General features: G+C 46.7%; 1 protein-coding gene across 4 annotated transcripts in view; it reads right to left on the bottom strand.

Annotated features, from left to right (window-relative positions):
* Positions 1-2,080: 2,080 nt before the first annotated feature.
* TNN (tenascin N) overlaps positions 2,081-27,148 on the bottom strand; it is a 31,808-nt gene continuing 6,740 nt past the window's right edge. For 3 of the 4 annotated variants that reach the window (XM_054834150.1, XM_054834151.1, XM_054834148.1), the window contains exons 4-19: positions 25,649-26,107; positions 24,296-24,673; positions 20,634-20,897; positions 19,558-19,743; positions 18,941-19,030; positions 16,708-16,971; positions 13,862-14,125; positions 12,616-12,879; positions 10,976-11,239; positions 8,284-8,414; positions 7,629-7,761; positions 6,631-6,782; positions 5,517-5,613; positions 4,658-4,825; positions 3,868-4,031; positions 2,081-3,270 (exon numbers count right to left, since the gene is read on the bottom strand). In XM_054834150.1, coding sequence (XP_054690125.1) covers positions 3,124-3,270; positions 3,868-4,031; positions 4,658-4,825; positions 5,517-5,613; positions 6,631-6,782; positions 7,629-7,761; positions 8,284-8,414; positions 10,976-11,239; positions 12,616-12,879; positions 13,862-14,125; positions 16,708-16,971; positions 18,941-19,030; positions 19,558-19,743; positions 20,634-20,897; positions 24,296-24,673; positions 25,649-26,060 — 3,378 coding nt within the window. In that variant the 5' untranslated portion in view covers positions 26,061-26,107 and the 3' untranslated portion in view covers positions 2,081-3,123. The remainder of the gene's footprint in view (positions 3,271-3,867; positions 4,032-4,657; positions 4,826-5,516; positions 5,614-6,630; positions 6,783-7,628; positions 7,762-8,283; positions 8,415-10,975; positions 11,240-12,615; positions 12,880-13,861; positions 14,126-16,707; positions 16,972-18,940; positions 19,031-19,557; positions 19,744-20,633; positions 20,898-24,295; positions 24,674-25,648; positions 26,108-27,148) is intronic. The other variant, XM_054834149.1, reaches the window with a different exon arrangement.

Below are 27,148 nucleotides of genomic sequence, written 5' to 3'. Positions count from 1 at the left end.
TGCTGTGTCTCTAGCTCTCAGTCATGTGTTTATTTTCCTGGGGAAATCTTTCTTGTATCTGTGTCCTGGACCTAGATAAGACACGGGGAGAGCTCAGCGGGCAGAGGCTGTGCAGTCTCTGCCTGCAGCCAGCTGTGCAGCTCCATGTTTTCTTAAAGTAACAGCTTAGCTTAATCAAGTTTAATGGCCTTGCCTTGTTAATGAGCACAGTCAAGCTCCTCTCCTCAAGGGCAAAAAGTAGTGGGAAGAAGAAAAGCAGTGTTTCTGCACTGGGGTGGGGTGGAAGGGTTTTTTCTGTTGCAGAGGGCAGGGGGGTGCCTGGTTCCTAGGTTAGAGACAGGCAGGGGTTGAGGTGAAGCTGAGCGTCCCCGGAGCAGTCCAGGGATTGAGGAGATGCAAGGATTGTCCCCGCAGGCCCACGAAGCCTCACTAGGAGGGGAGAGTGGGATCTTCACTGACTGTTCCTCTGTTTATTCAGCCAACAAAGCCTAGAGCAGCGACCAGAAGAAACACTGCTGCTTTCCAAGCAAGTGCCTCGTGCACTAAGACTCTTCTGTCTTCTCTGCAAATGAGACGGAGTGCCATATCTTTGGGCATGCCTTCTCCCTCCTCCCAGGTCAGTGCTGGGATGGTGGGGAGGTGGGTGAAGAATCCACCAGCTCTCCCCCCGCAGCAGCATTTTGCAGAGTCCAGCCCATCGTGGGTCCTGGCTCCTGGGACCCAGCGACGGGACAATGCCCATCACCACAGTGATGCCAAGGCAGAGAGAATCCTTCTGGGATTTAAATTCTGTCCCTGGGCACGCTGCAGACCTCACTGGCTATAAAACTGAAGTGATTTTGGGACAAGGCAGAGGTTTCGAGACTCTGTTTCGGCCCTACGGGGTCACCATCACAGGGCTGAGTATTGCAGCAAAACAAGCAAAATAAGAGGATGTGACATTTTTATGGGACTACCCCAACCAGCCTGAGCCTTGAAACCAGAACAGCCAGTTCCTGAAGGCAAACAAACTGCATTATCTGAGCAGTCCCAGCTTCTGCAGCTGAGGCATGGACTCTGGTTAACCCAAAAAAAGGTCTTTCCACAGAGGCCGGCTGGATACAGGGAAGTTTCTCCTGCATTAGCATGAAGAGACGATGCCATCCTGTGGCTGTTCCGAAATACTGACTTCCCACAGTGGTTTTCCAGCCACCACCACTTTGACTGCCCTTCCTGGTCAAATAGGGGCCCATAATTAGGAGAGACAAGTAAACCCTCCTCAGAAACTGCAAATAAGGTGTCTCATTTGCCTTTATCTCTGAATGACAAAGCTCATGCCACTCAAGAGAACATTCCCTGCTCTCAGGTGAGACAGCTTTCGAAAGGCATCGATCATGCTTTGCTTCCAGATTTGCACAGCAAAGAGCTGCTGGGCACAATCACGCCTGCTGCTTTTTAGAGCGTACGCTTACCTTTAGGAGTGGCCGTGTGTGATATTGGTCCTCCCGCCCGGTCACCTCCCTGATGTCTACACCGTGCCCTTTAACCGAACAACAGCGAAACCTGTCCTCACCTACAGACAAGCGGGCAACGGGGAGAAATCACTTCACCATAGTAAAAAACCCTCATCATTTTCCCATGTCCTTCTCTCATGCCCCTAGCACAGGGCCTGCAAAACACTTCAAGTGCAATTTCCCTTCCCTCTCCTCCCTCCATTAGTCTCTTCCTTCCCCCATACCGGGGTTTGGATATCCTAACGCAGCTCAGTTGAGTCTCTGCCTGCCCACCCACACAAGAGGCACAGCGCTGAAAGGACTGTGAAGAATTTAGTACTCACCTTTGAGAGACGGTTCTCTAGCTAGCTCTCCTCCGCCAGGTCCGAGCAGCCACAGATCAGTTAATTGCTTTGCAGTATTCAGTCAGGAAGAGATCACCTAGTCCCCATCCCAGACTCCAAAGACCTAATTTTCATAGCCCCAGCCTTTCCACATTGGTCTGGCAATGCTAAGGGTTAGTTTAAATGGGGAAAAAAAAAAAATAGTTCTGCCACCCAAGGGAAAGAAGACAGAAATATTTTAAGACCTCCTTTATTTGCAATTTTATTGCTTCCCCAAAGTCTGGGAATGATTCTTTAAAATGTATTATTCAGCTTAGCACTGGGATAGAAAAGGCCATTAAGACATAGGATAATCATGTTCCAATCTGCTCAGACAAGGAAGCCCTTGAGCAAGCATCATTTGGTGAGCTCATACTTCTTCCCTGGCTGTAACTGGTGGTCCAGAATTTTAATATCTGCTCAGGGAAAGAAAATAAAACTCACCTTCATGGCTGTGAGGAAAAAAAGCAGCCAAATGGGAAACCATGCACTGAGGCCCACCTGAATCTGCAGACAGCCTGAAAGAAAAGCCTGATGGAGAGCGTGCAGGGTCAGTTTAACGCAAGAGATGTTCATTTGAGAGGCAGATGACAAGCATTATCATTTCATCATCACTAACTACCACACTCCTAATGAAAAAGCAGAAGGTGGCAGATGGGACAGTCGTATAGAGAATTTTGTTCGTGGTCTGTAAGTGGCCTTTTAGACTAATGGTATGCAGAGACAGGCTTGGGATGGTGAGCAGAGCTTGGAGGAATATAGCCCCATACTAGCTACTAGGAAGAAAATTAACTCTATCCCAGCCAAAACCAGCACAGATGGTCTCAGGAAAGCTCCCTCTAATGTAAATTAGCTATTATTCTTTAGGGGGATCAAATTTAATTTTTTGAAGTCTGAAGTGGATAGCACCAGAAAAGGACAGAATTCAGAAGAGTTACCAGCCTGGGTTTTGAGAAACAACATCATGGGTTAAAACTGGTTTTATGTGAAGTTCATAGAAGTTGCATACATTGAATCAAGCAGGTCCTTGTCCTGTTTAGCCAACCAGGGGAGCTACAAGTTGGATGCTCCCCACAAGCCCCCTCCCAGTGTCTGACAGATCACCCATCAGGAGCTCCAAAGGCTGGAAGCAGGCTGGGCTGCAGATCCGGAGGTCTCTGGGTCAGTCAGCGATTGTCTCCAATGCATTGGAGAAAGCTGTCTGAATCTAACTTTGTTAAGAAATGCTGAATCATTATCTTTGGGTACTGTCCTGCACAGAGTTCGATTTAAGTCCTGATCTTCTTCCTCTTCCCTGATAGAGACCTCTTCTTCCTCCCGAGGATTGGCTCGTTACTGGAAGACTGAGGACGGATCTTCATCTCGGTAAAAGGGATGGAGAATTCATGGCCTTTCCATGGCTCCCAGTTCACCCCCTGGGAAAAGACCAAGGAATTTCTTTCATTAAAGCACCCAAACCTGGAGTTAGGAGTCTACTGCTGCCCCCCTCTGATACCACTTAACCCTCCCATAAAGAGAGAGGCTGTTGTTCACCAGATTTTGACTGTAGTTATAATCGGTCTTCCAGACACTCCTAATATAAATCAAATCTCTATCCAGTTTGGAACACAACAGGACTGAGCCATCTTCAAGCCCAAAATAAGCCTGTGCAATAAGAGGCACAACAAGGCATGCACTGAAAGCCGAGCTATAGACTACATGAGACAGTGAGCCAGCATCCTAGTGTGGTTCCTAGTGAGTGTTCTTCTATGTGTTCCCCTCAAAAATCAAGACGGCTCCACCTCAAGTATCTCTGCCCACAAGAATCAGGGGGCCATGAGCTCAAGCCCTCTGGATCCAGGGAGGACAGAGTAAGAGCTATAAGTTTCCTTATGGATCATTTCCCTTTCAAATTAAATGAGTTTGAATAGCCTGGGCAACCTCTCCTGCTCCAAGGAGAAACTTCCTCCCACCATGTATTTTCTCAAGGCTAGGGAGAAGAGCTGACCACCAGACAGAGCTCTGCCACTCACCTCGCTGTGCTTGCTCTCCCCGTACTTCCCATTGAGGTTGGCCAAGTGGCAGTTCTTATACCACCACGCACCATGGTGTGTCAGAGCACAGTTGCTGAGAGCCACATCATTGTCTCTGTCCCACGTGGTGAACTTCCAGCCGTTGTGGTAGGTCATTGCATCCCCTAAGGGAAGGGGTGAACAACATGAATAGGAGTAAGAGACCAGAGCTGCTCAGCCTAAGGGCTTATAAACCCTTCAGGCAGAACAGAGCAGGCCTGTCAGGGGAAAAGCAACAGCACAGGATGGGTCTGGACAATAATTTCTAAAGGGCTGCTATTAGAGGGCATGTCCAAGGGCTGGTTGCCCCCCCAGCTGAAGATCTAAACCTTATGGCAAGAGGAGATGAAAGGGTAAGTGGAAGACTATGGACACAATGGCAATGGTAAGGATTTACTAGTGGCAGAAGCCAGCAGCAGGATGGCTACTGCTGTTGAGCAAACCATCACCAGAGGTTACCTCACAGAAATGCTTCCCAGTCTGCCTTTTCAGCTGGTGTTTCACTGCATTACAGAGCCTCTTCTTCCCCACGAAAAAGCAACGCTTTCCCTTGTCTGCAGCAGGAGATGGGCCTGTCAGCACACTCTCCTTAGCCTTCCCAGGAGGTATACGGTTCTCTCCTCAAAGAGGACCACATCTGACCTAACCTGACCTAATGAGCTCCCATGCTACTGGCAAAACAAATACACAGGTCCCAGCACTCGCTTCCCTGTGCAAAGCAGAGACAGCCCAAGTAGGAGGCACTCCTCACCAGCGTTGCCTCTGTAATTCCCCACTGACAGCCTGTATCTGTCCCTGCTCGAGGCAACCTGGAAGAAGTCGTAGACAGCATAGACAGATTCGCTGGCTGTCCTCAAATCCACCCGGAGCTCATAGCGGATGGGGCTGCTGCTTGTGAGATTGTGCAGCTTGTCAAGACCTAGAAGAAAAAAAAAAAAAAAATAATTACTTTTAAACGGGAAAAGCCTGTTCACCTTTGCAGTCCTAGACTCTCACCCTGTGGCCATTTTGGTTAAATCAGCTATTTCCTGCCTCCCTCCTTCTCTGCTTGATGCTGTCGTGACATCTTGCCAAGTTTATTCTGTCTTATCTCATTTTCTGGCAAGAGACAGCAGTATCGGAAAAAACAAACAGCCTAAACCAGCGCAAGACCATCTGTAGTGCAACATTATTTTTCCCAGAACATTTCAAGACTCTTGCTCCAGAGACCTTGACCTATTTAGTGCTGGATTCTCTGATCCACACAGAAGTCTCTAACAGAACAAGACAGACAAAAAAATGACCTAATACGCCAAGTTTTGTGTAGTATCCTGGACTTTGCATTTTCACAAATGCAATTTCTTTATTTTTCCTCTCATAGCAACTCACAAGCCTGAAATAAACCTTTCCAGAGTTTGGCTTGCTCTGAGACTACTCCAAAGCCCAAACGTGCCAGTGGAAAGGCTTAATAGTCCTTCAGAGATCTCTCAGTGCTTCACTGGCACTTCTAGGGAAGACACAAAAGCCGACAGTTCCAGACTGCCGGCTCAGGGGGGTTGGCTATTTCAGCATTTAGGTGCTTCCTCAAAGCTAATCTTCAGCTCTTCACTAGTCACACCCTTGTATCGTACCAAGCCAGAATTCCCCGGTGGGATCTCCGAAGCCTTCCACATAGTTTTTCCAGCGTTGGTAGAAGTCCACCTCGCCAGTGCTCCGCCTCTGAAACACCTGCAAAGCAAGGATGGCTGAGTGAGAGTTCATGACAGGTTGAGGGGAGACAAGGAGGATGGGGATGAGAAATGCTCATCCCGATTCAAACGCAGATAAAAAGGTGAAGCATTCAGGAGCAGGCAACTCTAGCTGATGGTGTGTACACTGCACCTCAGCAGGGTACACACAGGAATCCATTTACATTTTCTGACTACATATAAGCACTAGGGTGAATACTTAGTTGTGTAAATTTTACAGTTTACTTTCCACAGATGCCAGGGGACAGCACAAATCTGACTGTGGCCTAAACGCTTCAGCAAAACAGGCTTAGAGACAAGATCCGCAAGACATTTGGGTTTCTGAACTTCACCAAAACCAGAGGGACTTGGGCAGTAACACACAACAATTTATTTTACTAGAAAAAAAAATCACTTATCACTGAAAATGAAAGGTGACAAAGGGAATAAAGATTTTTTTATTTGGTTGTTTAGGGAGACAGCTATCAGAGAACCTCAGATTCACTTCTTCATGTTCATACACGCTCCCCACCTCAAAGCATCTGTGCTTCTGCCTCCAGATTCCCCTGAGCCACTCAACAACTACTGTGTGGTCAGGGCCCAGGTGCATGTAAAACACTAACAGGCATCAGCTGAACTGCATTAACTGTCCATACATGCAACCTTATACTGTGGTCAAGATGAGATAATGCAGCTTAGTTAACTCATTATGAAAGGCAGCTAAGCTAAGCTCTAGTACCTCATCTTATGACAGGGCTGAATGCTCCCTCGTAGACAACTCACATGACCCAACTGGCAAGAAGTAACACATTAAGCTGTCATAACTCAGTCATTGCCCTCCATCAGTAATCATACAAGCCTGTGTGGCATTCACAACCAAACAATAAAAAAAGCCTTTGAGCCATTCAGCCTTCCACAGCATTCCTGACAGCATGGGGGGGGTACATCAGCTAACACCAGTACCAGGTCCACTCGATTACACTCATCGAAAAACCCAGAGAAGCAGAGAATCACTCACGATCCACCCGCCTCCATCAGTGGCCATGTCACAGTACACCTGCATGGGCCTGCTGCCATCCCCGTTCAGGTAAATGGTGTACACGCCGCTGGAGGCATTTCCGTTCTGCTGCGTCTGGCTGCAGTCCGCAGGATACGGGTAGAGGAAGCTAACTGCGAGAACAGAGGGGACAAAAACTTCACATCAGCAAAGCAGGCCATAGAGATGGAGGAGGTATTTCACACCCTTAAATGAATGCCCTAAAGACAATGAAAGACAAGTAAAAAAAGCAGCAGCCCCCACTGTGCACTTGCGCAGCGCCCAGTTGCATCAGCAGGTTGCTGCTGGCAGCCTCCCCCGCTGCATGGGAGCTGGCACATGGATAGGGTCCCCAGAACCCACAAGAGATGCAGTCTTGGGTCACAGAGAGAGCAGGAAGAGGAGCCCTTGTTTGTGAAGGTGGGAGTGCCAGTAAACAGGGACTTTAATTTCTCTGCATTTCACAATTTGTCCACAATTGGCAACTCCTGTGGGCGCTGGCACAGTACGAGAGGCTTCCACAGCAAGCTGGCATGAGATTTCGTTCGATTTGCTGCCATTCTGGTGTGCATTTTCTGACCTCTGAAAACAACCTGGGCAGCTACCCAATGCCACAACAGTGCCCTACCCTTCCTAGGATGGTGCAGAAAGTCTCTAGGGTACCATCATCTCTCCTGCCCACTGGCAGCTCACCAGGAGGTTTTGTCCCGCACTTGGCTAGCAAGGTTTGCCAGCAGCACTGACCAGCGTGGGCCATCTCCACTCACGCTATCCTGTTGTGTTTCCAAGCCTCCAGATGGTGTGGCTTAGAACAGACTCCCAGCCTGGAGACGCATCGTTGACTCGCTAGATGGTTTGCTTACGATCACATAGTTTCCCAGTGCCATCTGCAGAACATGAACTCCATCTCTGACCTCTACAATAAAGCACAACAGCTGCAGGGCGCAGGGAAAAGTGCAACACCCAAGGCCAAATCCTACCTGTTGAGAAGGAACTGTCTGTCCTTCTGCTCTGGCGATCTGCCTTATAGGCCGTCACAAAGATGGTATACCTCATTCCTTGTTCCAGTCCTTCCAGCACAAACCGCTGTTCGCTAGGACCCAGCTGTACTTCCTGCCAAGTAAAATAGATCAAAGGTCAACAGGACTCTGAATAGCATTTAGCTTTTCAGGACCACAGTGTCTCATACTCCATATGCATTTGCGGGCTTTTTCTGTAGAGTTCAGACAGGCACATTCACTGTATATCCTCGAAACACGGAGTCCATCTCCTCAGAAGGAAGATTTGGGGCAAGGTCTCAAGAAACACTGGTAGGACACTGAGGACACTGTCCGGCGTGAGTGCTGCCCTTCCAGGTAATAACAAGTTAGAAAAGTGAAGAAGGAAACACATCCTCTGCACATGGAGATCTGTTGGGAAGAGGCATTCCACTGTCACAAAGTCCCTCCACAGCTTCTGCTCATGACAGTAGCACATCTCCTTCCTTAAGCTCTCCCTCCCTGGGCCGTGGATAATGTAGATTCCCTCTTGGAATTGTTTTTCTGTGATCCATACACCCACAAGACCCAACTGGCAGAGCCCATAACCATAGGGGTGATTTCAGTGGGGTCTGCAGGACTGAGGAATTCACTGTACCTTGCTTGTGCCACCTCGACCCTGGTAGGTCAGATGGTAGCCATCAATGTGTGCTGCAGGAGGAGCCCAGGTAACCACGCCAGCAGAATGAGTCACATCTGATACACGGAGGTTCTTGGGAGGATCAATCTCTATTGAAAAAGAAAATTCAAGTCCCATTGCAGAAATGAAAGACAGTAACTGTGGTGGAGGGCTTGGGCTGAGCTTTCAATGCCTGATCCTGCTAACTGGAAGTACAGAAGGCACCCAGTGACCTTCATAGCCAGCCAGGAGCGGAAGCCTAGACCAAACATGGCAGGGTCTGCTACAGATCTGGTTTAGGATGTTTTGTGAGCCCTGCAATTGCCTCAGCTGCACGGGCCCAGGAACTCCTGACATGTCTGCTTGAGAAGTCTCCATCAGGCTCATCTCTGAGGAGCAGTCACACACGGGTCAGGTTTGGGCTCTATGCCCCAATCCTGGAACATGGCACTAGAGTGGCCTGCTGAGAGCCCCTACTCCTTGTTTCCCTGCTGCAGATGAAGAATGACTTCACAGGCTTTATTGTCGTCATGCTTCAGCCTCCTTTAGTAAATGCAGGAGTACAAAGAAACCCACGGCTTTACAGTTTGGTCTGTGCTGTATATGGGACACCAACTCCTCCAGTGACATCAAAGGTTTAGCCAGACTTCTCCTGTGCACTCAGGCTGCCCAAGGTCAGCACGAGGAAAAGAACAGAATCATTTTTAAGCAATGCCAGTTCGCAGCATTGGTCAAAAAGCACCTTAGGAGATACCCACAACAGGGCTTTAAAATAGTTTCTAAAGCTCAGTTGGAAGTAACAACAATGGAAGCAGTCTCTCCCTAATTTTCATCCTGTGCTTGCTGTATTCTGTATATTTTGGGAACACCTTAAGGAAAACAATTTAAGGAGTAAGGTTTGTCTGGCTTTCCAAGTTTTAGAGAGAAAGTTCTTGGTGAGCAATGCTGGCCTTCGGGGAAGAGTGCTCCAACCCTGAAGTACACCTGAGTTTACAGCAAACTATAACTGAATGATTCATCTCAGTTCCTTGCTCTTCCACAAACCTCCCTAGGGGAGTACGGCATGTTATTGTCCGTCGACTCAGTTCTTCTCCATATAAACCAGGCAACAACACTTCCCAGACCTTGAAGAGCACTATGAGGATAAGCATAACAACAATTATAATGCATCAGTGAAATATTACGGTTGTGAAAAAGGCCACAGAGAAAGACAAGGCCAAGCTATGTCTGTCTCAGATAAACGAGAAGAGTGGAGCAGTGTGGCTTCTCCCAGGAAACACTGCACTCCCTGTGTGTAGGGTTACTGCTTAAAACAGATACAAAGGCAGAGAAGAAGAAATCAAAACACCGAATATAAGGAGAACAACAGGGACAGCAACATCAACGTTTGCAGAGCATGTTGTTTAAAACACTGGCTATTCGTTATAGCTGAAGACCACTTTTCACTAGGCTCCGAGTTAAGCATTAGTTCATTATCTCATGAACTCATGCTTCATTTGGGACACCACTAAACACTTGCTTTAAATAAAACGACACAGAAATCTTCTCAGAGTAGCTCATTACATGTATACCTCCCGCTGGACAGAAGAGGGAGCTAAACGGTACCAAATCCCTCACGAGAAACAAGGGATGGAAAGGGCAGCCTTAGAGAGCCCTGCAGTGTCACAGCACCGCTCTTGAAGGCCAGGTTAGCAGCTTCCTTCGGTGCAGGAGACCACCGCAGAACAGCTCCCTGCCACCGCCGCTTTGAATGATGCTAGGGAATAATCAGCCATCACCTTAAGTAAGAAAACGTTGGGGGTTTTTTCCCCTCAGAAGTTGTATTATTTTAGCAGAGGTGTCATTAACTTTTGGAAATATAACCAAAAAAAGTACTTTTTTTTGTGTGCAGATATTTCAAAAATATCCCTACTAATGCTGAATGCATTCCCTCTCCCAGCAGTTTCATTTCATGTGAAACTTCCAGGTGTCTCCATTTTCATTCTATTAAAAAAAAAAAAAAAAACCAAACCATTTCAATTTGCTGAAACTCTTCTTGCATTTCTAGTTCCAGATAGGTTCAGTCTTTGGGCCTCAAGAGATCTCCTTTTGCCACCATCAGCTGCCCTTGACCTCTGTAAGCACTGGGGAACCGCTTGGCATCTTGCCCTCAATCCAAGCTTCAACTGTTCTATCTCACAGATACAGTGATTCATAAACTAAGAAAAAGTACATTAGCAAGGCCAATGGATACGGAGTGACCCTGAAATGTTCCCAGTACACCATCATCCTTACGGCTGACTGAACAGGACAGATTTAAGCCTGCTTGGCAGTCTCCTAGGACCAGTCTAAGGTCACGAATGTCCCCAATTCTAAAATGGTTTAACTTTGGCTGTTAAACCTCTGTTATTGTTAGGCTTGATAGCAGCACATGAAGCACCGCATGCTTTTGATTAAGGACTAGTGAAATAAGCCGAGTACCATCAGCTGTCATCACTATTGTATTACAACATCTGCCTCTTCTCTAATCATCTCAGTTAGGGTAGTCTATACTCACACACTTATCTCCAGAATGGGTTTACCACTGTGCATCTCCATTACCCAGTAACACAAAGAGAGATCACAAGACATAAAAATAACAAGAGAGTAAGGCCCTTCTACCTCATTTCCTTTCTCTTCTGCCCACAGTTACCTGTCAGCATGTCAGTGCTTGCCCTCTTGCTCTGCTTGCTTCCCAGCTCTGCCCAGATATGGAAGGTGTACTTCATGCCTGGTTTCAGTTCTGTCAGGGTAGTAATGCTCCTGTCCTTCCCCACTTCTATTTCCTTGGTGTCCCCATCAGCAGAAGTGTAGCTCACCATATACCTCTCTATGGGAGCTTGGACCCTATCCCAGGAGATGGTGGCTGAGTCCTCTGTCACTTGGTCAGTTACCAGATTCTTTGGGCTGTCCATTTCTAAGAAATAAAGTGCAGAGTAGAAAGCATGGGTAACTAGAAGACACACATGTTGCCATTTAAAGCTTTTGCTTTTTAAAACCCCATGATCACACCCTCAGAAACTGAAGGATGACACGGACTAACTCATCAGTAGCTCTACTGGGTCTCAGTGGCTAATCACCGTGCTTGCTATTGACGATGCAGAACTGGAGTAAGACAATGGGAGTAAAATATCAAGCAGAGATACAGGGAGAATGATTGTGCAGAAGAAGGTCCAACTGAAATTTGAGGTCAGGTCAAACCTAAATTCCTGTGAACCTTAAGAGAGATCCATTAGGCCATTTGGGAGCATGCATGGCCCTGGAGTCTTGGCTGGCACGGATATAGTGAGGCAAAGAAAAAGATGTGAGAGACTGAGGTAGCACCAACACCCCTCTCCCACAAATATCTCTTTTTGAGCTGTGAGGTGCCAGCAAGGTGTAACACTTCTTTACATTATGACCGAGGAAGGAAGTCCTCAGTAAAAGACGTGGCCAAGGGAGAACATAATCATAGCTAATTCACCACGTGAAACTACATTCCTCTTTCCATAGCTGCAAAATTGCACTCCAAGATTCCCACAGGTCACCCAGAAGAGTGTTTGTGCCTGCCCCTCTTGCTCTGCTGGCTTCCTTTCCCTGCAAAGATGATGCACACCACATCTGGCTTCAAACTAATCAGGATAGCAAGACCTGTGTCCTGCCCCATCTCTCCCTCATTCCCTAGCAGTGTCCTCTGCCAATCAGTCAGTCTTCAGCCTAGCTAAGCAGCCAACTTCTGTAAGCAAAAACCTTGATTCTACAAAAGGAATTACTGATAGTTAAGAGACTTTATCCAGGCTCAAACCATCTGCTACCCTTTTGTGGTTTGGGAGAAGACAACAAAAATAGGGGTGTTTCCTTCCAAGTCTTGATTCATTGACGAATACTATTCTTATCAGTGACACTAGTTGAATCAGCCTAAGTTTAGGCAGGATTCAACACCATAGTGTACACTGTGGGGCAAAGCTCAGCCACACCTTCAGAGCTCAGCATACCTGAAGACCAAAAAGAGCAGGCAAAGGTGCTGAGTGAGCACCGCAGTGCTCTAGCAAAGTCCTGTGAAGCTCATACCGGGCTGTTAGTTTCTGAACTAACAGAGCAGTCATTAATTCCTAAAAGTTCTCTAGACCAGGCACCATGTCTATCCAAAGCTTGAAGGTGCTTGTAGCATGGATGTCCCCACATCATAGGTGACCACAAGACAAACCAGTGTCTGGTATATACTCTGCAACTGGCCAGAAGAAAACAGGGCAGAAACTGACATCACCTCCACAACACAGTGTTATGTAGAAGCACAAAGATTCTCTGGAATACCTGTCACTGCCTCAGTGCTGAGCCTCTTGCTCTGCCGGGTTCCCTTCTCTGCCCAGAGGAAGATGACATATTCAGTGCCAGGTTTCAGTCCTGTCAGCGTCATGGTAGTCTCATTCTTTCCCACTTCCATCTCCTCTGTGTCACCATCAACAGAGGTATAGTTCACCATGTACCTATCTATGACAGCCTGGACCCTGTTCCAGGAGATGGTGGCTGTGTCCTCTGTCACTTGGTCAGTCACCAGGTGAGCCGGGCTGTCGATTTCTGCAGAGACAGTTAAAAGTGAAGAACACAGGCTGTCATAGGCCGTACTGTGACACTCCTTCCCCTCAAGGGCTTTGCCAGTTTCTTCCTTTTTCAAGTCCTATTTCCAATCACACACTGATCGGACCCACAAAGCTGGGAGGTGCCAAGGTCTGAGGCGGTTTGACTGGGGTCTGTCTTTAATCCTTACAGAAGCTTTTTGAGGGGACAGCACAGCCGGTCCTGACCCGGACAGAAGAGAGCCCTTGCAAAGCAAGATATTGTTACTTTCTTGTTTTCTCACAGTCACAAGCTCATACAGATGTCATCTGTCCAGAAAGCGAGAGAACAACCAAAGCTCTTTTGTTAAGAGACCAGGACGACCTGGGTACACATTTACTCATCTTCCTTCAGCAAGTCCCTGACCTGGAGCACAGGTCTTGTAAACACTTGCAATTGATTCGGACATTCAGCTTTACAACATTGTTATAAACCAGTAACACTCACCCTGGGCAGATTACTACACCTTCTTAGCAAGGACTGGCCGCACAGCGGAAAAAGTCCTAGTAAGAAGAACTGAGGAACAAGGATTAATCATCCTGTTGCAAGAAAAGGCATCCTGCATGCCGTTAATCTCTCTGCACTTCAATTTCTTCATCTGCAAAAAGGAACTGAGCATTTCCCTATTCCATGATGAAGGATAAACAAATTAACCAATTAAAATAAAACGTAACTATACAAATAGACAAGAGACACTGCTGCAAAGGCTTCATTTTCCCTATTAGTAATCACAACACAGCCCATTTGTAATACACACAGGTAATCAGAATCTCTCTGTGATGATGCTGAATAGGTTTCACAGTGAGATGCACTAACCTGAAGACTCGATCTCTTAAGCCTGAATCTCCCTCTGCTGTGAAACTATCTTGGGATGGACTTCTTCAGCGTTAAGGCAAAGCTGGGCTGTAACTTAAACTCTTAACACAATCTATTACCCTCTTACCTGTCACAGCCTCAGTGCTGGCCCTCTTGCTCTGTTGTTCTCCCTTTTCTGCCCAGATGTAAATGACGTACTCCATGCCTGGCTTCAGTCCTGCCAAGGTGGTGACGTTCTGGTCTTTCTGCACCTCTCTCTCCTCTACGTCCCCATTAGCCGAGGTGTAGCTCACTCTGTATCTGTCTATTGAAGCCTGGACTTTGTTCCAGGAAACAGTAATTGCATCCTCTGTCACTTGGTGAGGCAACAGCTCAGTTGGGCTGTCGATTTCTGTAAGCAAAAGTCATAATTATTCAAAGGTTTAGTATAGTGCTGTGCTAATCGCAATAGTCTAAAGACACAGACAACACAAGTTTTATAGGCAGAGGTAGTATGTTTCATTAGACTATCAAATATATTTGGAAAAACAGATGAGCTTTGGGAAATAATTCTTTGCCCAAAGACCTAAAAAGGGCTTGTGTTTCTAAAAGCTTGCTTGCTTTTTTTTCCCCCTCCAGCTCAAACTGGTAAATCTAATAGAAGTTTTATCTCTAGCTATAAACCATGTTTTGATCATGTGGTGTAAATAGCTGACACTTAGGTGAATCCCGTTGGATATCACCATTCGTGGCCCCCAGTTTCATGCTGTTGGATTACAGCGCAAGGTAAGGGGGGCTAACAAGGGGGCTAGCTGTTTGCAAGTCCCACCATTCCTGAGGCATTGGTACACACACTGGTATGTCTGTCAGTGCCGAGGTGGCTAAGCCTTGGCAGAGCCAGTCAGCCCTCTGCCCCTGTGCTGGGTGAGCTGGGCTGCCAATTTCTGCAGGAGCAGTTAGGAGTGAAGAACATGGGCTGTCCCAATGAGGCTACACTTACTCCTTCCTCTCAAGGGCCCTGCCAATTTCTTCCACTTCTCATCCTTTATTTCTTATGAGGGTGGGCCTGAACTGTAAAGCTGGGAGGTGCCCAGTTCTGAGGTATTTCAGCTGGGGTCTAGGTGTCCTCCTCACTGCTGTAATAGCAGAGCTCTTTGCTGGGGAGTGACAAAAGCCCAGCCAGCCTGCACGGGCAGAGAGGAAAGCCCATGCAGAATAGTGTTACTGTCTTTTGCTTTCTGAAGATCACAACCTCCTGCCTGGGTTGCTCTGGGAATAAACCCAAAAACCAAATTAACTGCTCAGAAACTGTCTGAAATGCGGCTCTCCTGGAACAAGATTATTTCATACTAAAGCAAAACCTCCTACCTGTCACAGCTCTAATGTCTGCTGGGCTCTCCTCTCTGCCCAGAGGCTGGTGGCATACCTTTTGCTTGGCTTCAGTCCTGTCAGAGCAGTGATGCTCTTGTCCTTCCCCACCTCCCCGTCCTTTGTGTCCCCATCAGTTGTGCTGAATCTCACCACGTACCTGTCTATCAGAGGCCAGACCCTACCCCCGGAGATTGTGACTGTGTTCTCTCAGCCGTCTGGCCACTACATGGACACTAGACTGGCAATTTTTTTTTTTTAAGAGACTGTTTGAAGATGAAGAACCAGGCAACAGCACTAGTGAGAACTATGTTCATATTCTCCACTGGAAAAAAGCCACTCTCAATCTCCTCCCATGATTACAATCATTCTGCTGCCCTTTTCACAGATGGAAACATGACGCTAGACTTCACAAGCCTTAAGTCACTATCACAACGCAGCCTGCGGGAACACAGCCCTTCAAGGACAGCCCGACAGCCCATGACCTTTACACAGAGCATGTTTATTTGTTGTTTTGGTTTTTTTCTCCACTGAACTGCTAAGTACATCTTTGCAGTCTGAGCAACGAAGGACTTGCAGATGCCTTCCGAATTATTGAAGTAGCATTTCTTATTCCTGCTTATTCTGCTGCAGGTTCTAAATTCCAGGGCACAAATACACAACCATCTGACAGCCACACTGTAATTTACCACACACCAGCTTAGCTGCACTATGATTTCCCACACATTAGCTATGGTAAAAGTTGTGATTTTCCACCCGCGTGTACTAATCTCACCTATTTTGTGAGATGAAAATACATTACTTCTCATTTTAATGAAAGATGCTGAGGCTCGTTTGTGTCACCCTAGAGCAGCGCACACTGGGAACATGTATTTGAATAATCACAGCTCAGCTATTTATCAGTATAAGATGCTCACCTGTGGCAAGAAAAACCAAGTGAATGATTTTCTTGTGTGATATAAGAAATCAAGTTTGTTCTTTAGTTATAATTGCACTGCAGCTGGGTATGGGCTGTGCCTGTATGCATATATGAGGTGCATTTAACTCCTTAACTCCCTGCGTGGTCCAGGAGCTCCCCAGCCAGTCACCTTTATCAGTGAGAACATGGGCTGGCTTGAGACAACGAACCAATTTGAAAGTACGTGATTGAACATCATAATTCAGCAGTTGACTGATCCTCACCAATTCCCTAACTTCTGCTGTAGAAGCGCAGATTGCACGTAGATAAAATATTTGCAAATAGTCAGTAGACACTGTTCCTGGACACACAGCCACATTGGACCACGGCTGGATGGACTGTAAGAACTGAGCAAAACAGCGGTTCAAGGTTTATGGCTTTTTAAAGGCAAGGCATGAATTACACATCCCAGCTACGAGGCTTTCGTTTTGGCTCTGTACTGACTGTAACCGGTGCCGTGCCACAGTACCTGTCCGTAACAGGACTCAAACCAGACTCTTCACGCTAAGCTGGAGGCCTGTGCAGCCACACTAGTAAGAATGACACAAATTTTTTTGCTTCGCTAAAAACCTGTGCAAAGCAGGAGAAGCTTTACTGAAACATGTAAAATTGAGAAAGGAGTTTGAAATTCAAACTCAACTCCCTCTGCTGCTGCTGCTGCAACTTACCCGTCACAGCTCTAGTGCTTGCCTTCTTGCTCTTCTGGGGCCCCTTCTCTGCCCAGATGTGGATGCCATATTCCATGCCTGGCTTCAGATCCAGTAAGGTGATGATGTCATTTTCACTTCCCACCTCTATTTCCTTGGTGTCCCCATCAGCTGAGGTGTATCTCACCATGTACCTGTCTATGGGAGCTGCAACTTTATTCCATGAAACAGTGGCTGTATCTTCTGTCACTCGGTCAGTTGTCACATTGGTTGGGCTATCAACTCCTGAGAGAACATTTCAAACGGCAGGATTAGGAAACTCCAGATGAATTAAACCACTACAATACCTGTCACAACACGCGCACATTTCCTTCATTTTTGCTTTGCTGCTTTGGGCAACTAAAGCACAGGCTCACCTAGGCTCCCCTCTACAGCCCCTCAAAAAAGAAAGGCATCCATGAGAAACCAGCATGGTCAGAATGAGGAAAAAGCGGGACTGGTTTACCATTTAGATGAAACTTTCCACTGTTTTCTACAAGAAGGGCATTACCTTCTTGTTTGCCCTCCTCACAGCACCAAGTATAGACCCCATCCTTTCTCTGCCTCCGGTGTCAGCCATTTGTTGCTCCTCCCTTTCTGCCTACCCTGCAGACCTGTCTCTCAGACTCCCCCAAGGGTTCTGCTATTTTAGGTGATGAATCAGAGTTTAGTGGTAGCTCTTGCAATAGCTGGTATTTATCTCAGTCACAGCTCCTAAGTTCCAGGGGTTACATAAGAATGTGAGCAGGATGACTCATTGTAGATTTTTTTTTCCCTTTCTAAGAAGGTTTGCAGCCCCCAGGTCTGTGAGGAACAGCTTGAAAACACAAGCCAAGGGTGTTCTAAATGATCAGAATTTACGCAAGGAAGAAGAGCAGCCTCACAATGGCAGTGTAGAGGTTGTAAGTTTTGTTGGTTTAAATCAATTTTCTTTTAATAGAATAATTTACAAGACAACCTCAGGAACGTCAGGCCTGATTGGGGATTTTTCAGTCTTTGGACACAGCACACCTGCCCTTTTGTAAGGGAGCTGAATTTCAGAGTTTGTAGAATCTCACAGGTAGAATGAGAGTTCAAAATTCTTCAAGGTCTGTTTTTCAATATAATAGCTAAAAAATATTCTGCCATGTTTTTGAAGAGCTTGAAGCATCAGTGAACCAACCTGCAGCATGATCTGCATAAAGCATGATCTGCTTTAACATTCAGGTCTGGAATGGCTAGGCTGGCAGTTACAGGAAAAATAACAGTCAAGTAACAGTAGCTTCTGCCAGGCCTTCTGAGCTGTACTGAGCACACAGTCGGAGCAGAAGTCAGCTTAAAGATGCTTGTGTGCTCTCCCCACGCTGGAGATGACCACGTCTGACTCGGGCCCTGTTACAAGATAAAGCATACCAAAGCTTCAACCTCTAAGGGCCAGCAAGTAACTGAACCCTCTGCAGTCACTTCACATGTAAGAGGCGAAGACTCAAGCTACCACAGAAATGCTAGGGCTGTGCCACTCTGCAGCCCACGGGACCAGCACAACTGCACCTCCGTGTGTGCCAGAGCGGACAGCGGGCTGGGACCACAGCTCCCAGTGCAAACGCAGGCCTGGCAGTGGTGTGCTAATCTGCTCCTCAGCTCAGCTGTTCTCTTCAGTCTGGTGGACATAAAATTAATGCTGGAGCCAGGCAATACAGGAAGGAAGAACTTATCCTCTTCCGTATTGCTCCTGGGCTCAGAGACCAGGCAAATCAGCAGCAGCCAACAGCTGCCAGGCAGTCAGCGGCAGCTGCCCAGAGGATCCACGAGGAAGGGCTGTATCAAGACTGCAAATCATGCATGCTAGGTTTAAGCGAGGTCATCCTGTCAATGGTCTAGTTAGGGAAGTCATGAACCAGCAAACTTTGAGTTACTGCTGGACCTAGCTCTGAGCTCGTTTGAGGGTTGTTATTACATACAGAGGCCAGCTTACTATGCTTAACCTGTGTCTGGCTGGAGCCGTTTGTCAAGTTAGGGGTGATGTTACTGTAGGTTTAAGACCAAAGACTGAGATACGGCTAGGTTTAGTGTTTAATATACAGCGCAGGCAAGCTGAAACAAGATACAAGCAGACCTGGCTGCAGGTCATGCATGAAGCAACAGCCAACTGTGCACCTTTTGTGCTGTCATCTTGACAGATCTGTCCCCGAACCCTGTGGTAACATCAATATCATAAAAGAAACTTTCCACGTACCAGTCCTACCACTCACTGAGGATGATTTCCCCTCTATATTGTCCTTCACAGGTATGACAGTGACCTCGTACTCTGTGCCAGGTTTCAGGCCTACAAAGAGCAAAAGGGAGCATTACCAACAATTAGGGAAGACAGAAATTTTTCTTAAAGTTATTTTGTTTAGTCTATCCAGTTCTAGGTTTGTAGCAGAGAAGAACTTAAAGTTTAGATTTCTATCTAACTTCCTTTGGTCTTGAGAACGCCTTGACGGCACTTTTGGTCTAGGCTTGCCCTTCAGGCATACGTTGACTATAGTAAGTGGAGATTTCCGTAACATCAGTGTTACCAGCTCCGAAACAGAAGAATATACTTTCTTCCTAACAAGGACAAAATTAAAGCTGAATGAATATGCCTTGAAACTTGCTATCCACAGGGCAAAGAAGCTTTCTCCTTGCAGAGGCACTCATCATTATGGGATAGAGGAACCCCAGTAGATTTTACCCTGGCCTACGGCAGGCACGATGTGGAGGAAAACTGGCCATCCACATGAGAAAAGAATCATCTCAGGACTGCGGTCTGACCATCAATAGCTCCTGCCACTTCTCCCTGCCCAGTCTGAAATAACCAGAAGTACTCACCAGTCATGATGTGTCTGCTCTTCGGGTCGTTGCTTTTGGGCACCACGGCCTCCTTCTCATCCATCTCCACCAGGGATCTGAACTTCAGCTTGTAATAATCCACATCTGTTGGTGGGTTCTCCCACTCCACTTCCAGGGAGTGCTCCATCTCCTCCGTCACCCAGATGGCATTGAGTGCAGACAGGACTGGGAAGGACAGCAGAGGGCCAGGAGGAAGCAGGATCAAACACCAAAAGGTGAATATAAGATAGGAAGTTGCCAAACAGCCTCTCTCCCTCCCCAGTCACCTGCTCTAAGACCCGAGACATTTTCCTGAGCCAAACTGAAGAGTTAAGCAAGTACAGCACAATCGTTATTTCAACAGGCCTAGTTCTATCCATGGTAACACTCCAACTCAAGAGTTTTCTGCCTCTCGGCTCCCACCTGTTGTGCTAGAAGCAAGAAAAATGTCAAAATAACCAAACTTTTCACTGTTTTTGCCAAGTGCAGGCAGACAGCGTAATATCAGCTGCTAACAAATGCAATTTCGGTTCTTGAGAGACCACTTCAAATATGCGGTCTTTCCACACTCAACCTCCTAACCTCGGTGCCATCAGGCTCATTCAGTCCTGGGAAGAGACTATGAGGGAAACTCACTGCTGCAGATTATCTTTTGGAAATTACTTCCTAGGAATGACATCCTGCCTACTTTTAAGTCCCTTCTGCATCCAGTCGAACAGTGTATTATTCTTAATAGCGTGCTCGCTTTATCTTGCATGCTTGCATTCCTGCTTCTTGCAGCAGGCAACATCATGGATTCCTTGGAATTCAGGGGTGTCAATGCAAGTAGGATTTGGACAAGATAAAGGGAAAGAGAGGAAATTTGCCAAACATTCAGCCCTAATGATACTTATCTGGGAACAGCTTCTTGAGAAAAGAACCGTGACAGAAAACTGCAACTGAGGCTGGGAAGAGAAAGTGCTCTCCAGTGCTCAGGCAGGACATCATTACAAACCCGCAAAGCCAAACAGTTCACTCCACTTGTTTGAACCTAACTTTAAAGATCTACAGCTTCTGACTCTGAAGAAAAATACTACCTGTACTTGCTTCTAGATACTTGGGCTCACTGGCAATCCCCTTCTTCACATGATGAAGCGTGATATTGTATGTGGTGCTGGGGCAGAGACCCACAATCTCATAGCTGAGCTGCTCTTTGGGCATATGGACTTGTTTCACCAACGTCTCATACCCTACTGGATAATAGGTAATGAGGTAACTATCCACATCAATCATTTGATCCCAGCTGACAGCCAGAGAGTTCTCTGTGGAGTTCAGCAGCTGCAGGTTCTGAGGAGCAAGCACTAGAAGAGAAACAAAGAAAAATATTGCAGTGAGGATTATGTCTTGTCACATGGCCAAGCGAGAAATTTTTTCAAACCTATTTTGAATACAGAGAGAATGCAGAACTGGAACTCCCAGTCTATAGTCATCTTGGATTTGTCCATTTCTTTCTGCTCAACAGAAATCATTAAATACAAATGAATACTGCAGTCTGTAACAAATACAGTAATTTCCTGGGTGACTCCTTCCAGCTTCTAAACCCCCACTGGCATGAGGAAAACACTCTTATAAAGCTGTCCCTTCCAATGCCTCTAGGAAGAGAAAGACAAGCCAAAACCTTCTTTTCATATCACTGTCAAAGTTATTTCAAAATGTCAACTGGTCCCCTAAACTGGGGAACACAGCTTCTCCATGGCAGAGGCAGAAAATTGAGCTTTTATACTGATGGAAACTTACACTTGGTGCCTGGAGGAGACCTGGGCAAGTCTGCTGCACATAATAAATTTCAGGACACCAACAGTGCTTTAACTGTTTTGCCACAAGACAGACAGCTCATCAGTGTCTTGAAGCAGCCCTTGAAAGCAGTCAACGTAGAACATCTGTCAGAAAGTTTACCTGTTTTTTAATTACAAGCAAGCACATCATAAACTGATCAAACCATCTACCAGCTGTATTTCATTTGCAAGGCACTAACTGATAGCAAAAGATAGCAAGTGCCTGTAAAAAGGCATGTGTCAGCAACATTAGGTCAGATAACATAATGAGATTCTTCTCACTTGAAAGGCAGCATTCATTCCCTTGTGTAATTCACAGCTCTCACCAAATTCCACCCTCAATGTGTGCATGCCATTGCTTTTGATGAAACCTTTGTACAAAATGTGAGAACATTCATCTTGCCTCTTTGTAGTATAGAAGCTGGATTTGAATAATCCAGTAAAATAATAAAGAACCAAAATACATAATTATGTGGTTCTGCCTTTGTCTAAGCACAGTTCGGAAGAGGACTGTATCTGCCTCTCTGAAAAGGAGAGATGTGGCGTAAGAAACCAGTACCATCTGTTTAGGACATATGCCTAGGAGAGTTTGTGTTTCCAAGCAGGGTGTTTTGACGAGGGGCTCTGGCAAAGGCAGTGACTCTCCAGCCCAGGGGAATCCATTTTTGCAAGGTGGTTCTTTGCTCTGCCCTGAGATGCACCAGAACCGTCTTCTCCAGCCGATGGGACGAACCCAAGTGCTTCAGGACTTGACAAACATGCTCCTGGTCAGGGCCCGGGGAAGCAGCCCTGTGGAGGTGCGAAGGGGAAGGAAGCGCTGCCTGGACTTGGTAACCCTTGAAAACCTCCTCCTCTTGCTCTCTGACAGCAGAGGACCTCCTAGCCTGAAGCGAAGGGTTCTTCACAGGCACAGCACTAATTGCTGATGTGAATGAGGAGGACGGGTGGTTGTGGGCCGTGCCAGAGTCCTCCTTGCGTTCCGCTTGCTCCCCTCAACCTCTCTCCATCAGGCAGCTGCTCCTCCAGAAGCAGGTGAGGCCCTAATGGCTGAGTCAAGTGGGAACCGAGCAGCACATTTATAGATCCAGCGCTGGGCTGAGAGCTCACACGGGGGCTTGTTGGCAACCCTGGCTCCCCTGGGAACACCAGAGTCCCACTTTGTTTTCTTTTCCAATTTCCTGATTACAGCATCAACACAAAGACTTCCTGGTTAAACTAATACTGTGCTGAGATACCAAAAAACTGGTTTTGTGGATACACTTGTTTTAAACTGCTGGTTTATTCATCTTCAGATATCCCACAGTGCTATTTTGCAGTGCCAGTAAACAAGGTCCAGAAAGAGTACGGGCCAATACCTACTGTTCAACGTGTCTTTATCCTCTATTTTTCCTTCAGAAGGAATTGCAAGACATTAATTAAAGTATTGCATGCTTGATAGTAACTTCTAGATGTTCAGACATTCCAGTTGCCATGGCAATATACCACAAAATATGTGATTTCATGATCCGAGACACACAAAAAAAGAACATCATAATAATGATAAATAAAACCAACTCTCAATGTAAATCTCCCAGAATGCAGAAATCTAACCCAAATTGGAACAGAAAAGACAATCTGACATCTATGGAAGAGGAGTGTTTGGCTACAAATGCTGAGATGGGAACCATTTGCCTTTGGACTTCAGTTTTTAAGCAGGAGTGGAGGTGTAGTGCTCAGAAACTAGCAAAATGGATTGTGCTATATGCATTAACTCTATAGTGCTTGCTCACTCAGAGAACAGAGGACACTTTCACAGCCTGTAAAACAGCTGCAGGCGTTGGGTAAGGAAGAAGATCCAAGGCTGGACCCAGCCAGCCCTTTGGGGGAGGTTGGCTGGGCAACAGTTCTCTGGGAGAATTGTTTCTGCTCTGGGAGAAACTCTTCCGCTTGCCACCTCTGTAAAGGTGCAGCCTCCTGAGCAGCAAATCCCAGTCTACTGACAGGAGAGAAGAGTGCTGGAGCCACAGAGAAACATCTCTGGATAGCGTGGAAGGGGTAGGAGGAGTGAAGTTTTGATGCAGAGCTCTTGTTTGGATGAGGAATTTGAGGTAATAATCTTTTAAATAAAAGGTGAATCTCTAAGCAGATAGATCAAGCCTGAGAGGTGAGGGATGATCCGGAGCAGAAAAGACCTGTGAGAAAGGTCACTGCAAACCCTTACTGAGCAGTACCTGGTGCTCAGTGTGTGGCTGTTACCTACTTCTCCTCTTCACGAGGAGCTGTGAAAGATTAGACCAAGCAGTGATGTGCTAAGAAAGGTGGCTTCCAGGGTGAAAGGCTGAGTGCTGAAGCCTGGACTATCAACCTGTGGTTATAGGGAAATGATAGGTTTTTCAGAATTAAGCAGAAACTGCTGGACACATACCTCAAGGTCAGCTCAGTCAGGTCTTCTCAGGCAAATCCTACTGCCTTGTAACAAAGCAGGATAGGAATTTCCCAGAGACCTCACTTCAAAGGGAGGTTATTTAAAGGATTTATGCATCCTTTGTCTCACAGGTTTTATCAAATCAACTACCTTACCAGACAAGCAGCACACGCTGCAGCAAACATGATTTTTACCTTCTGTTGTCTCATTTGTACGTCAAGAGACAGACTCTGGCTCCTTCTTTAATTACAGGCTCCACACCCAGTTTTGCTCTCTCCTTCAGCTGCTACACACAGGCTTATGCTAGCGCCACCACCTTTCCCCAATTCAGAAATGTTTTCCAGGCAATTCCTGAAGACAAGGACCAGTTAGCAATCCCTAGCCTAGCAGGAACTCAGAGGGGAACATGGTGACCCCAGGCTTGGCTTACCTACAGGATTAACCCAATGTTTATGGGAGGTAGAGAGGGAAACTCGGAATGAAAGAAAGAAGGGAGAAATAACTCGCAGGCATGTCTTACCCTGGGAGCAGTCAAGGCCAAAGAAGCCATCATGGCAGTAGCACTCTCCTGTGTCACAAAACCCATTGCCACTGCAGTCCCCGGGACATCGTTTCTCGCTGCAGTCCTCTCCGATGAACTCCTCGTAGCACTGGCAGACCCCTTTGGCTGTGTCACAGATGCCATTGCCGCTGCAGTTCTCGGGACAGAGTTGCTGGCTGCAGTCCTCGCCAAAGTAAGGCTCATCACAGACACACTTCCCACCGTCGCAGCGCCCGTGGCCGGTGCAGTGGCCGGGGCAGGTGGGGCGGGAGCAGTCACTGCCCTCCCAGCCCTCAGCACACTTACAGCTGCAAGTCTCATAGAAGAAAGTCCCATGGCCACTGCAATGTGAGACACCTGGCCAGAGCAGCACCAGGATGCAAAACAAGAAGTGTGACACACAGATGAGAGAAAGAAAAAAAAAAAAATTAAAAATTAGGAGTGCAAAGGTGTGTTCAAGGTCATTAAAAGGAAAGCATACGTATCTCTGGAAAAATATGGGCTGAAAAAGACCTGAAGACATCACCTTGTCCATCTGCCCCAGGTCCAAGGAGGGACCAGCTCCACACTTGCCTTTACCAACACATTTGTCCATAGTCAGCTGGAGCGCAGATTCCATGACCACCCCAGAGAGTCAATTAGGAAACTTTTCACAGCCTCTAACCTGAATCTTCCTGGCTGTAATTTAAGCTCACCATATCTCACCACAGTTTTTATCAAGATGGAGAGCACATTATTCTCATCTGCTATACACCTGTATTTTTCATATAAGCAAAGACAGCACTACTCCCTGTCTCCATTCCCCAAACATCAGTTTGTTAATTTTTTTTTCTTAGAGGTCATGCAGTGCAGAACTTTTTTTCCAGGCAGAGCCAGTGGCCAGCATAAAACATCATCATCATAAACTCTGCCTCTTCTTTTAGTCAGTTATCAAGGAGGAAATAAAAAGACAAATTCTCAACAACTGCAAAATTCTGGAGGCAAAAATGAGGAGGGAAAGAAGTGCCTCCCTCATCTCCCACACTCTCCTCCCCCAGAAATTCCTTCATTGAATCCTTCCACCTATGTGAAACTCGGGAACATCTCTTCTGGGAGATGCCTGAAGGAGATCTCCCCTGCGCTGGTTCCAGAAATGGTATGTACTACCACATTTGGGACCTTCAGATTTCCTTTCACATCACAGAAACTAGAGCACCATCCCATCTAGAGGACTCAAGCATTTCACTCACAGAGAATCCCCATAACCTTGATATATGGATTCCAGTCCCCAAATCTCTGCAGTAAATCAGCTGTATCTGGGATGTAAGAACAGATACTGCAATTGTTACTGACCTTGGCTTCCCCCACAGCACTTCTGAGGGCTGCAAACTTCTCTCAGCTCTGCCACTTCTTTCTCAAGCTTCTCCATCCTTTCAAGCAGACCCTTAATGTGGGGCAAAGTTTCACAGTCCCCTTTGGGTGTATGCACATGGATGTTGTGCCTAAAGATTATATTCTGCTCTTCATTTTCCTCGGCCTCCCCAGGATCTAGCTGCACCCCACTGTTGCCTTCATGCTGTAATGGATCTGCTTCCAACTTAATCTGAGAGGATGCGGGCAGGTCAATCTTGTAGGAGTGGCTGAAGGATATTCTTTGACCATTGCTGGTGCAGTTGTGAGATGCAGGTTGTTGAATGGCAGATGTCTGAAGAGCACAGCACAGCAATACTCCCATTGGGAAAGCCAGCCAGCTCTGGAAACCCATCTGGTAGGCTTTCAGAGCCAGCACTGACCTCTCAAACAGCACAGCTGCTTTGGAGAAGAAGAAAAATGTAAGAAGTGTGATCGTAAAGCTGGTTTTCATGATTTTCTAAAAGACAAATTCTGGTTTGCCCCGATTCAGTACTAAGTTAGTCAGCACCTGGAAAAAAGTCACACTGGATGAGTCAGATACAAAAGAGCTTCCAGACTGCCAGGCTAGGAGCTTTAAGTTTGCAACTTTCAAGGGAAACTTAATTTCAGATTTCCACTGCAATTATTGATTGTGCCATAGCACTTCTCATTTCCCTGCAGTTACAATCAGCCTCCCAGCTCTGATCTGGATTACCGGTCATCTTTTTGGCCATCGTAATCTCCAGCAGCTTGTGTTGTTTTCAGCTAGAAGCTTGGTAACTGTGCTGATGCATGAAAAATTCAGAGAGCTGACATTGATCTTTCGGTACAAGACATTTGGGAGATAGTTTTGTTCACTTTACATGCATCATGCCATGAGATACCTTTCCCAGGACAGCTGCATTTCAGGCACGGGTAGAAATGTTTTCAGGAAGGTGTCGAAGGGGATGTCAAGAGCCAGTTTCTACAAGGACACTCAAGGAGTGTCCATCAGCTAAGAGAAGTGGACCGCAGAACCTGGCCAAGTGTCAGCCCCAGCCTTAGAGTCCTCATCTCTGCCTCTGCCCACTGGAGACAGAGGAGAAGGAGCTGAGCTTCTGCGGAGCTGAGGACATCTTCTCCGTAGAGGCAGGACTGAGATCCTCACCTGGCTTTACATGGGTTGTTAGTTACATCTCACAAACCCCTCGCTTTGGGTACAACTGTCCTGACAGCTACACCCGCTCTCTTCAGCTTCAGGGTCTTGAGTGATTTCTGACTTAGTCCACCACTTCAAAAAGGCCCTTTAGATTTAAGTTATCAGGTTTTAGCCATGGGACTCAAATGATACATAAAATTAAACCCATCCGCTTCTAATACAGCACATAGCCTACACTGTTATCTGGATTGGGGAGAATTAAAACATTTCCTCCATTTGAAACTAATGTGTTGGCATTTTGTGTGTCTGAACACTGGCTTCAC

This window comes from Grus americana, chromosome 8 (genome assembly GCF_028858705.1).
Source record: "Grus americana isolate bGruAme1 chromosome 8, bGruAme1.mat, whole genome shotgun sequence".
Classification (NCBI taxonomy): Eukaryota; Metazoa; Chordata; class Aves; order Gruiformes; family Gruidae; genus Grus; species Grus americana.
Note: the sequence above shows the minus strand (reverse complement) of the source record. Positions and strands in the feature narration are given on the sequence as shown.